Here is a 12,906-nt window from a genome sequence, read left to right on the forward strand (position 1 = left end):
TGGTGTGGCTGAATGGACTGAGCACTCACTGGCTTGTGAACCAAGGGTCACCAGTTCAATTCAGGGCACATGCCTGGGTTGCAGGCCAGGTGTCTAGCTGGGGGCATGTGAGAGGCAACCAATGGATGCATCTCTCATACATCAATGATTCTCTCCCTCTCTTTCTCTCTCCCTTCCCCTCTTTCTAAAAATAAATAATAAATTTAAAATATTTTAAGAAGAGTAATATATACTTATAAAAAAAGAAGAAAAGAAGAGAAGAGCCCTGAGATATCAGCAAGAAAGACTGTGGCCAGGAGAATCAGGCTCAGCATGTGGAGTGTAGTAAGAAAACTAGCTTCCAAAGCTACATTATGTGGTGCACAGTGCAGAGTTAAAGTCAAGGCACACATACGTAGAATCCAGGGGTTGGGATAAGAAATGGGTTAGAAACCAAGGAGGCAGATGAACAGACAGCCCAGAACCAAACAGTTGAAGAGAAAGGCAAGGACTGATAGTCGAGTCTAAGCAGAGAATTAGGACGTCAGAGACTCATTAACACCAAGAAGTGAGGGTGAGACTAGGAGAGAGACGGTACCTTAGTACCAACAAATCTTAGATTTTGGAAGAAATTTCTTAGCCAAGCCAGCTAGAGACTTTTCTGTTCCTACAAGGGTACAGGAAAGTGACAAGATTGAGTCAGCCAGGGCAGACGCAGGAGGTGGGCTCAGAAACAGACAGGGAACCTTCAGCAACAGGGGCTTTAACAGGCTCTCAGTGGATGCTGGCTGATAGTAATGGACAGTCGTTTCTATACAGCTGGAGTGAACAGATGAGAAATAAGGGCAGGTCTTGACCTACAAAGTGAAAAAGAACAAAAGAACTCAAACGGGTCAAATCCAGGTGACAGAGAATGCTGGTACCACTTACTAAGATTGGGAAATTAGCTGGTCTGAGGAAGAGCAGATGGGGGATATATGATGAAGGAAGTGGAAAGAAATCAAAGATGAAGTTCGAAGAATAATGACAATGAAAGCAAGTGTTTACAGCACTCTTACCACGTAACGGGCATTTGCTTTCATCAACCCAATTAATCTTCACAACTGCCCTTGGAGGTAGGTACTATCCCCATTTTACAGATAAAGAAACAGAAGCAGAGAGGTTAAACATGAAAACTCAATATTTGGAACAATTTAAATTTGAATCAATAATGAATAGATTTGCTGAGTAACAACAACACAAATCACATTAAAAAATCAGAGTGACCCCTTAGCCATGTTGCTACTTTGATGAAAGTGCCAGGTGCCATATAATTTCTTAATCCTGTGAGATAGAATTTAAAGGGTGAAGCTAAGATTTGAACCCAAGTCTCTTCAGTTCCAGTACCAACATTCTTTCTTTGCGTCACTCTACCTCTGCTGTGGATACTGATCTAGGCAGGGGGAAAAGGATGAATTATTGTATTCAGTATAAGTAAATCTCTTTTTAGCCCTCTGTTTGACTACTCTCATTCAATACATGTACCTCTCACAGAGACATTTTACTGACATTTGCTTTAAAAGCACAGATTGAATACAACCTAATAGTTTATTAAGCACTTCAAATATGCTAGCGCGATTTTAAAAAGCTTTGTCTATATTCACACATTCATTTCTTACAATAACCCTACCTATGAAGAAGGTACTTGAAGAATTTTATTTAGAGATGAGAAGAGGCACAGAGAGGTTAAATAATGAGCTCAGGGTCACATAGCTGGTAAGTGATAGAATCGGGCTTCACAGCCAGGCAGCCAAGCAGAGTGCACACTCTCAAGGGCTGTGTCGTGTGACCTCTCTGTAGCCCCAGACCCTAAGACCAAGGAGCTTCCCCAGTCTGGCAGGCGAGACTGACACAGCCCAGAGGTGCGATACCACGTGCTGTGTTCGAGGGTGAGGGTGAGCTCTGCGAGCACTCGGCCTGATTGGAGTAAGTTTTCCTCCAGAGACTGTGCTGCCATTGCTGCCCACATATAAATTGTTCCTAGTTTTGTACATTTAGAGCAGAGTTTCTTAACCTCAACACTACAGACATTTTTGGCTGCGTAATTATCTGTTGGTAGAGGGGAGGGGCCTTGTGTGTCTCGGGGCAGTTAACAGCATCCCTGGGCTCCAGACACTAGGTGTCCGTGGCACTTCCTAGTTGTGACAACAAAAAATGTTGCCAAATGTTCCCAGGGTATAAGGGCAGAACAGAATTGCACTGGTAAAGAAACACTGATTTAATGAAATGAAGAGAAAGAAAATGATAAAGAAATGTGACAACTTGTTAATAATTGATAAATGGGAGTAAAGGGTACATGAGAATTCCTTATACCCTTCTTATAAATTTCCTGTAACTTTAGAATGATATTTAAGTTATTATTTTAAATAAGAGATTATTGATTATGTTTGAGAGAAATATGCATATAGTTTGAATGGTGGTCTATAACAATTGTCTACAATAAAGGAAAATTCAATGTTTAAAATTTAAACATAAAATAATCTCCTAAAACTGTCACAGAGATAAATCTTTGACCTGTCATGACTATACTTGCTTTTCTTTGATCCAATATTTATTATTCAATTTTCTTTCAATGTATTAGGGCATATCCCAAAACTGCTATTACACAATATCATCCAAGAGAATTTTTAGAAGAAGAAAAAGAAATACTCAGACAATCAAAGCCATTAGCTGATTTTCTTAACAACATGAGCATAAGGTAAAAACTGTGTTTTAAATTTTGAATATAAAACATAAAATGTGTATTTTTAGTTCATAATAATAGTCTTTGAAAACAGCTCCATACATGGTATCTACACAAGTATGAAGCCAGTTACCAGATGTGCACAAGCAAATGACACTGTCTACAGATCCTTGGTCTTTCTTCCGCCTCTATTGCTGAACAGCATCTCAAACCTCACAAGCGAGGGCCACACCAAACAGTGTAAACCTGGAAGAAGTATACCATGGAACTTGTGAGGATGTTTTCCTAACAGCAAATTAACATTTATTTTCCATGGTTTCTTTTAAGTTTTTTCTCCGCTCTGCGCTCCCCTTCTTAGCTTCATTGAATTCTGTAGGATTACAAAGATGAAAATGCCATGGATGACAATGACCATCCTTAACAATGATGATGTCAGGAACTTACAAAGATATCTTTGTAAATAAGAACCTGAATTCAATTCAGAGGTACTTCTTGGATAGCATCATCCTTATCTCTAATTCCTCTGTTGCCACTACCCTTATTGACGCTGATGAGAGGTGTCTTCAGAATGCCTCTGTAGTGGCACTAGGACCCTGGGCAGAGCCCGGTGGCTTCTAGACCAGAGAGAGACCTTGACAAGTTCTCATCAAGTTGATACCAGAGTTTAGAGATGTATAACCAATGACGCAAAGGTTTTCCAGTTGTACCCAATAGGCTGGTTTCCATTTCTTTCCATAATTAAATATTTGGTGGTCAAGTTCAGAGATGGTCCAAGTTAAGCTTTTTTACTTTTAAGAAAACATCGTTAGTTCTTTCAGCTGTATTAAATGTCATGAAAATTATCCATGCTCTGAGAGAATCTAGTTAAAAAACTCATCAATGATGCAGAGAGTGCATTAATTATTTGCCACTCATGGGAAGCATGCTATAGTTTCCTCCTATGTGGGCAAAAAGAAAGAAACAAGAAAACCTAAGGTTTCTTTTTCCCTTTATCAAAATAAAGTATTTAACTTTTTCCTAATAAGAATATTAAAAATGAGAAGTCTGTTTTTGTGTAACTTATTTCAAGTAAAAAAATGGCCTGTAGTCATTTCTCAATTATCCACATTGTATATTATCTTTAGTCTGGAGTTTTGTTCTTCCCTTTCAATTGCTGTGTTTGTGAAGAGACGAGCATAATTCTTTCCCTGAGATGTGGTTAGAAGCCAGAACTATAAGAAGAGAGCAGAAAGGAGCACAAGAATTAAAATAGCACTGGCCAAGAATAAATAAGAAATCCATGTTTATACACTGCCATTCTTCCCACTACAGCACTGCTTAAGGCTTATTTTTAAAAAAATTTAAATTAATATAAGCCTTTTGTTCTGGAAAAGAGCTCTTTCATAAAAGAGTTCTTTTTCATAGAGTTTTATCCAAAGTGAACTTAAGGGACTTGCAAAAGAAGGAAATTATGTTAGAGGAGAGAAACTTCCAGGAGATTCTCAAAGCAACTAAGAAACTTTTATTTGGGAATTTAAAAAAAAAAAAGACACCCATGGACTTTAGCTCAGACAACAGATTTGCCAGCCTTCAATTCATCACCCTTGGGAACCAGGAGGCGGAGTGCAGGGGATTCAGGACAGGAAACCAGAGAAGCACACTGTCTTCCTGCCGGCCCCATAGATTACTTCCCCGTTCAGCCCGACAGGGAAGAAGCAGGAAACCGGAGCAAAGGGCCTCTCTCTAACTCCTCTCTCAGAATTCCATTCTCAGTCTGGCTGAAACAAAAAGAGATAAGATTTTTTAAATGTTTACAAACACTTCTACTTGAAATCGGTTTCTCCAGGGTGCCAACCTACCCTACCTAAGGTTATTCAAATTTTAATATACATATGCACCCCCCCACGTACCTGGTTAAAAAGCAGGCTCTGCCTCGGTCATGGTCGTCTGGGGTGACGCCTGTGACTCTGCACTTCCTACAGCTCCCAGGTCCTAGGAAATGCTCTCGCTGGAAAGATGAAGGGTAAGAAGAACTTAACCCAGAATATTCAATTGAGCAGTGAATGGTAGTGTTACTGTTTAGTGACAGAGGTATTAAATGGTGCCCTTGCTTAATTTTGAGGCATATATACTATGATATTTGGTATTTATGTGTGATTGTCTAAATAAAATTTTTTTTTTATTTTAGGAAATTCCTAATTTACAGCCACTCTTTCAGCTTACCATGCAGCGGGGTATTTGGACTTTAAATCATTAGGGTAAAACTGTGGATGAAATTCTTCTCGTGGGGCAGCTCCTAAGGGCCTTGGGAGTGAGTGCAGCTTTCAAACCTACGCAAAGGAGGGAACAAGAAACAGTATAGTAACTTAGTGTAGCTTGTAGGACAGGAACCTGTCAAGACAGGGACCTTAGACTATTAGGAGATGAGCCTAGCACAGAGATTGTTTCTTAAAGAAGCAAGTGTAGTATTTTTAGCAGGATACTTCTGCCTTTTATAGACTATCTAATGCATTTCAGAAGGTTTAGTAATGGGATTAAACACATTAGATCCTCCCAGGTGTTGACAACTAAAACCACTACCACTATACACACTCTCTCTCAATCTCTCTTTCACACACACACACATCTAAACTGCAAATTGCCCCTTAAGAATCTCTAATTTGTTGTTTTGAATTATACACACACATAACTCTAATTATATGTTAATATAATAATGAGTACACATGATCACTTGGTACTGAATATATAGCTAAGAAAATTGCCTTTTTTGTCAGTTTGGGATTTTCAGGAGGCGAATAAGACCAGTTCACAGTGGAGGCTTACTGGGGGGTACACTGTGAAAAACAAAGAAAGGGAAGGAGGACTCCGTGGGGAGCACTTCAGAGTCTCAGCCAGCCCAGCTGGGAGCTGCAGGGGGAGCCCGGCTGGAGGCAGAGCCCGGGGCTCTGGTGTCCTCACCGCTGCCATGCTCAGTGGCCTGGGAACCCACCGACCGAGGCAGGGAAGGTGCTAGAGGCTGTCCACTAACCACATCCTGGAAGCTGAACAGCAGGCTCTTAGAAGTCCTGAGTAGCACGCTGCCTGAATGTTTTTCTCTCACATCCTTATTTCACAGGAGGTTAACCCTTCGCTACCAAATATAACTGAGAATATTACAGGGGGTGCAAATGAAGCAGGAAGAGCTCGTGAAAGCATATCACTGAGTACTAAAATCCAATGTCTTCGTTGCTCTTACTTTCTTTTTTTTACAAAATAGTGTTGAAATAGCCCTGCAACAAAATGAAATCACAAACACATTCATTGATGACTGGAAATGCCTGGCAGAAGAAGAGAGCACCTTTGGGGACAAGAGCGACACCCACCTGAAGGAGTACCAGTCCTTTACTGACCTTCATAACCTAACGGAGAAAATGGTCACCTGTGTCTCATGGCATCCACAGATCTACGGTAAGATGGAAAAGACTGCAGTTCCATTTGGGATGACATTGCACTGGTCTGTTGCTTTCATGCGTAAAAGTGAAAATCAGCTCAACTTCAGTAAGACGACTCCCATTTGCTGAGTGCCAGGCACCTGCTAAGCACTTTCTTTCCGCACCTTCTCTCAGTTGTGTGTCTTCTGAGCAACTCTGGGGTACCCACTGGGACCTCCGCTTTACAAGGACAGGGCAGAGCTAACTCAAGGAAGTGTTTGGCTCAGGTCCCCAGCTGGTGCAATGCCCAATCTGGATTTGCCTCAAGCCTCCGGGGCACAGAAGGGTAACTCTATTCTCCCGACACTTGCCTGGCTGGTCACCGGACCAGATAGGAGCTGCACCTGCTTTTGAGCTCTCAGCAGCCAAGGGCAGCAGGCCTGTGTGAAGGTGGGACTTCAGAGGAGGGGGAAGTCATTGCCCTCCTCTTTCTTCCTCCTTCCCTCTCTCACATTGGCCCTTTCCTCACACACACACACACACACACACACACACACACACAATTTTTATACTAAATATTCGAAGTCTTCTGTTTATTTTGTACTATCATATATCTCAGTTTGGAGTGGGCATATTTCAGCTGTGCCCACGTGTGGCTGCTGGCAACCACATTACACAGCGGAGCTCTAAAAAGCTCCTGGTCTCCTGTAGAATATTTTCCCTCGAGTTTTACCTGAAGGGAAATGAACAGTGACCCCGCAGAAGCACAAAGCCCACCAGCTCTTCGCCACACCCAGCCGCTGCAGACCTCCATTTTCATTGTGTTCCAATCAGGGCTAATAGCTGTGGCAGTGGCCGTGCGACTCTCCTTCGAAGATAGAGTTCACTTTTCCGGCAAATTACTGCTGCAGCCATCACTGATTCTTTTCTGGAGCTTCTCCGACCCCATACACCCTCAGGTAACAAGGGGGCATTGTCCCCGAAGTCTAAAAATCTCAAATGTCACTTCCATGTGTCACTTTTAGCAGTTTCAATCACAAAGTGATTTATAGCTCTCGGTGTTGTAAAGTTTACAGTGTAAAAAAACCTTATAAAATCGGGATTTCTTCAATTCGAAATTTGGGATCAATTTGAGCAACACAAAGTTTACACTTAATTTACTGAAAAGGTTTGTGAAACAAATCATGTTATTCTTTTGAAAAAGATTGTAAGAGCAATAGTCAACTGATTTTAAAGAGCAATCTCTTTTATGGGCTTTATTTAAATACTAATTCTTCGAATGCAAGTAGATTTTAGTTTCACAGGAATTTCCTCAATTCCCCGGATCACCAGTAGGTGCTGATAATGAGTAAAGATGAGTGTGTAGGAGAGCGAGTGTATGGACAGCTGCTCTTCAGCTCTCCTACTGCCAGGCGGTCCCGCTTATCAAGAGAATCCAGTACCTGGGAATTTTATGTGAAATCTCCAAGTTTTTAAATAGCTATTCTAGAGCCAAACCAAAACACACAAAAGCACCCACCCAAACCAAACCAAAACACTCAACAATCCAAATAAAACAAGGCTGAAGGCTGAGTTTGCCCCATATGGCTCTCTTTCCAATGTCTGCTCAAGGACAGTTCTGCTCAAGGGGAGGGCGCCTCACAGGATCAGATAAGTTTTTTTCAATGTACTTAAGTGTAATAATAATTTGTTTCTATAAAATATTGGGTAGTTAAGGCTTTCCCTAATAAACCCTAGCCCTGTCTTATTCCTTCCTCCTTAATGCATTTGAATTAAGTCAGTTTTTCTGTAATAATGTCTAGATATTTTAATTATTATAGACTCAGAAAACACAGCAAGAGAATGGCACCATTTTTTGTGCTCAGTAGGCTGATAAGAAATAACTAGAGAGCTGTCTTTTTGCTTTCTATCATTTGATAGTCCAGTAGCTCAGCTCACCGCCACGTGACCTGAAGTCTGCCTGACCTTCCAGGCAAATAGCAAGAGGAAAGACTCTCCTCTATTTTGAAGAATAGCTTTAAAAGACAAACAGTTTCTTAAAGAAATAATGTAAATGATTTATTGGTCTTTTTTCTTATCAAAACTATAGGAAATTGTTAAAAGATTTTATTTTCATAAGTAGAGTTTCTCTAGAATCCACAGAGTACCAAATTAACCAAGATAATTAACCCACTTCCGGTTTACAATCCTTAGTTCAGGGATGGCAAACAAATGGCCTTGGGGCCTCTGTTTTTGGCAGTTATGTTTATATAAGAGCAGTAGCCACACATGTGTTTTGCTTGGTGGTGACCCAACAGTGCCGGCGCTAACTATGGTTCACATTACCTATTCCTGCACGCTGGCATATTCCTTGCAGAGCTCCCTCCCTACCCTACAAGCACTGGAGTTTGTTTACCTTCTGGGTTCTGTATTATTTAAAAATGTAAACTCTTATCACTGGCAACACCTTCACCTTCTCTCACACAACGTGTTTTATTTTTATGTGGCCCCATGTGCCAGGCTAGGTACACAGCACAGAACAAAACAGACAAGTACCCCATCTTTCTGGAGCTTACTTTCCATACTTTAAAAAAACATTGATTTCATAGTCTTTTTGTTTATGAAAAATTATAGGATGTCCCAACAATGACCCATGGAGCATGGGTGAGGGTGGACCTGGTCCCCTTGAAAATATACCTGCTCCCATACATATGGCCAATGTCCACAATAAAATTCAACAAAAGCAACTCCTCATTCAGGGGTAGAATTCTGGGAATGGACCCTCTGTGCATGTTTCTTATAGATAGCTATAAAATTAGACTTTTAACTGTCTCAACATTATTTTCTAGCCATGATCTCGGATTTTCTCACTCTCTTGAATTTTGGGGGTTTCCTTTAGCTAATGCTGGAGAGCCCGGAAGACATTTTCTGCTTCAAGTTCTGTCCAAGTAACACTAATATTATTGCTGGAGGCTGCATAAATGGGCAGGTACGCACAGATTTTTTCCAGGTATTTATTCATGTAGACAACATTCTGTAATACATTTTGATTGGTTGGTTTTTGAACTTAAGGAGCCAACTGAGCAGAAAGGAGGCATGCCAGCTGTGTGCCACGCCCCCATGCCCCCATCCCCCCATGCCAGCAACTGGAAAGTAAAGATGTGTTAGGAAGTTGGGGGATGGGAATGTAAAAAAATAAAAATTTAAAAACCCTGCCTGCTGTAAGTAAATAAATAAATATATATTAGATGTGGTATCAGGGCTGGAGATATTCACAGGGTGACCCAGTCATGATAACTGGAACAAAACCAGGTCATATCTATTTGTATTGCTGAGATAAAATCACACGTTGGACCAGATTTCATGGAACAACACAAACCACAAGCATTAATGCCTCTTAGTCAGGAGGCCTCTTTTGAAATTTTCCTAGAGGTAGGGGATAGCAGATGATACGAAATTTAAATAGAAATTATCTGGAAAACATACATATATCATAGAATTTTTTGTGTATGATTTAAAATCATGTTTTCCCTTTGTTATCTAATTTACATAAAATTTAGATCCCATCCTAAATTGCCTGTTTCTCCAATAAAGGAAAACACAACTCATAAGGCTGTTTTATAATCAAAGTTTAAATTTACTGTGATCCAGGGAATCTGACCATTACAGGGTATGTGGTTTTTCCTGGTGTGGCCAGGAAAACTTCCGGTGGTTGAAATGCAAATGCCCGAAGCACCGATGCCCATTTACCCAAAACCAAATGCTTCCAAGAAAACAAACTTTCTCCCAGGGTTTTGTCCAACAACAGCTGGCAGTCATCACGATGACCCAGGGACCATGGTCCAAGCCCAGCAAACCCTGAAATAGCTTTTTCAATCACTATGCAGGTTGTACTACTGTGTTTTAAAGTATTGTAGAAAAGCAAATGATGACAATAAAAGCACTCACAGGTCTGTAATCCTGACATGTTGTTAACATTTTAGTGTGCTGAAATGAATTTAATCATTAAAAATTAATCTAATTAGTGTTGCATGTTATACTTCATTCCGATTTTCAAAAAATGACCATGACTGTGCAAATTCGGAGTTGGCCATAACATCTGTTTAAATAGAAATCATCATTCCTTAGACTTTTTGGACAATTGAGTGTATTTGATTCTGGAGGACAGGCCCTTTGCTCCTGGGTCTAAAATGGTTGGCCCCACAGTCATAGCACATTCCCCCCAACAGAGGGCGAACTCTTCCCAAAGCAGGGGGAATTGCATGCTGTTTACCTTGGATTTTAAAAATTACTGGCACTTTTAACACAAGCACTAAAATCAAAGTATTGAAAATACTTTTATATGGAAGAAAACATTGTTTTACATTGAGTTGGCCCAAAAGTTTGTATGTTTTTTTCTGTAAAATAAAACACCTGTTTCATTTTTGCCAACAACTTTATTGATTTGGATATGTTGAGTATGTCAGCTATCTCCTGCCTGTTATAACACTGATTGTTCTCAGTTAATGTCTTGATCTGATTGCTGTCAACTCCAACTGGTCTACCCGATGGTGAAGCATCGTCCAGTGTGAAATCTCAAGCATGAAATTTCAGAAACCACTTTTGACATGTTCCATCAGTCACAGCACCTTCTCCATACACTGCACAAACCTTTTTCAATGTTTCAGTTGCCTTTTTACCTTTCTTGAAATAGTAAAGTATAATATGCCAAAAAACATTGCATATTTTCTTCCCTCTTCAATATTAAAATGGCTACACAAAAATTCACCAATTTTGATGAGCTTTTTTTATGCACACTGATATGACAGCTGTCACAATACAATCTAACAATATTATTTTAAATGAAGTTAAAGACAAGTAAATGCTACTAGAGCCATCTTATAGAGGAAAGAACAACAAACTTTTTGGCCAACCCAATGTGAGCTTTAAAAGTTGCTGACTTACCTAAGAGGTAGGCTGAGTTTGATTATCCCCCAAGGTGACTGATTCATCCAAGTGCATACCAATACAAATAGATGTTTTAAATCTTTAACCCTGAAAATATGTAACAACATTTATTTCTGTTTCAGATTGTCATGTGGGATATTACTGCACATGCTGATCGCATAGAAAACATTAAAACAGGTGGTAGTAGAAGTAAAAAGGCCACACTCAAGGTTAGTTAGCTTTTTACAATTTTTTTCTCTTTCACCTTTTTTTCCATCCAGGAGTTTATCAGAAAGTACACAACAGAGTTGCCAAGTTAAACGAAGACTCAATAGGGAAAAAAAAGTGCTGTTTCCCAAACCTTCACATCTGCTTACAACACTGTTCTAAATCACTTCTCATAGGCCCTTGATTTAAAAAACCGCAAAACAGCTGGCACCAGCTGTCCCAGGCTGTTGAATTTTTTTGTTGGTATTGCCATTAAATAAAACAAAGGGGCTGAGTGCATTTCCTAAAGTGATGTAGTTGGAGGAGCATTGGACAGAAGGGCCATGTACCCAGGCTCTGGGCCAGAGTCCTGGAGGCTTGGACATTGCCCTCACCTCAACAAACATTGATTTTCTCCTGTATAAAATGAAGGTGGTAATAATATACTAGGATTTTGCCAACCTGTGGATTCTGCCAGGAGGGTCGGGGAAAGCTCCCTGGCTCCCAGCTCGTTACTTACCCACCATTCGCGCGGCTCCACCCCAGCACTTCAACCTAAATGTCAACTGGTCTCTCACCAGGAAACACAGGGCCGCAGTCGTCTGTGCACAGAAGGAAATACTCCTTTGAAGACGGGATCTCACTCATTCCCTAGGCAGTGATTTTGAAGGGGAAAAGTACATAATCTTATTACCTAAAATATATGATACATAGACACACTAATTTCTGTTTTTCTTTGAACTGGTATTTCTCCAAGTTATTCATTTTCAATGGTACGATGAGACAAGTATGAGTTTATTCTATTCATCAGCTCTCTGATGGTAGCACATGACTTTCTTTTACCAATTTTCCAGCCCATGTTTCTCCTCGAACCAGACATGAATAAAGAAGCAATGTATATCAGACACTGCGCTGTCTCCTCAATAGAAAACGGACATAAGAAAGTAATTACTGATATACACTGGCTGCCTGACACATTCGAGGTGAGTCTCAATGGCTTCACAGTTTTCTTCCGCTGGATTGAAAACATTTGGAAGATTTTGTTCAAAGAGAAGGTTTCAAGTCAATAATCCATGTACATTTAAATTGTGAAACAGCCAGGAACTAGGCACCAGTCAGTGGTGTCACTTTTACCAGACTCACATCTGACTTGGAGACGAGAGGAGGGTCAATGTTTCAACCACCATGGTTTAAAAGGCACTAAAAATGCAGTTGGTGTCAACACTGATACAATGCAATAGTGGAGAAGATGAGGGTTTGATATGTATAAGTAGAGTGTAAATATTTTACACCCTTAGCCTTGGCAGATTTAAAATTTGTAATGTCAACTGTTTGGAGCAGGCAGTTCTGAAGATCTGTGCCATAGGAAGATGTCATTTTGCCCAGCAGTGTTGAACTGAGCGCACCCTGACTCTGGGGGGGCAAGAACTAGCTGTGCAGTGAGTGAGCCCAGCTGACTGCCCAGCGCCCATGCTGTGGTTTGGCTCTGTGGTTCTGTTCTTGACTCATAAAGTCATTTTTGTGAACTTCGAAACTGGTAAGATCCCCAGATGTTTCACCCAATGGTGCTAAAGGTCTACTATGTATTTTGAAGAACTAACAAGTGAAAATATAAAAGGATATCTGATGGGGTATGCAAAGCAAATAGCCCAGATATAGTTTCTGTTAAAAATAAAAGTTTACCATATAGTAACGGAATTTACA

The 12,906-nt window shown here is 40.4% G+C and overlaps 1 protein-coding gene and 1 long non-coding RNA gene across 2 annotated transcripts in view; one reads left to right on the forward strand and one right to left on the reverse strand.

Annotated features, from left to right (window-relative positions):
• The window catches only part of DNAI3 (dynein axonemal intermediate chain 3), a 73,190-nt gene that overhangs the window by 27,180 nt on the left and 33,104 nt on the right, over positions 1-12,906 (forward strand). Inside the window, exons 8-13 of the mRNA XM_037163965.2 lie at positions 2,600-2,716; positions 5,937-6,127; positions 6,925-7,049; positions 8,969-9,058; positions 11,139-11,225; positions 12,057-12,185. Of these exons, the coding sequence (XP_037019860.2) occupies positions 2,600-2,716; positions 5,937-6,127; positions 6,925-7,049; positions 8,969-9,058; positions 11,139-11,225; positions 12,057-12,185 (739 nt within the window). The remainder of the gene's footprint in view (positions 1-2,599; positions 2,717-5,936; positions 6,128-6,924; positions 7,050-8,968; positions 9,059-11,138; positions 11,226-12,056; positions 12,186-12,906) is intronic.
• LOC119062895 (uncharacterized) lies at positions 4,608-11,179 on the reverse strand. Its single transcript, XR_005085069.2, has 3 exons — positions 11,014-11,179; positions 4,904-5,010; positions 4,608-4,688 (listed from the first exon to the last, which is right to left on the reverse strand). It is a non-coding gene; the product is annotated as an uncharacterized LOC119062895 (long non-coding RNA).

Source organism: Artibeus jamaicensis, unplaced genomic scaffold, assembly GCF_021234435.1.
Source record: "Artibeus jamaicensis isolate MK-2021 breed Jamaican fruit bat unplaced genomic scaffold, CSHL_Jam_final scaffold_1019, whole genome shotgun sequence".
NCBI lineage: Eukaryota > Metazoa > Chordata > Mammalia > Chiroptera > Phyllostomidae > Artibeus > Artibeus jamaicensis.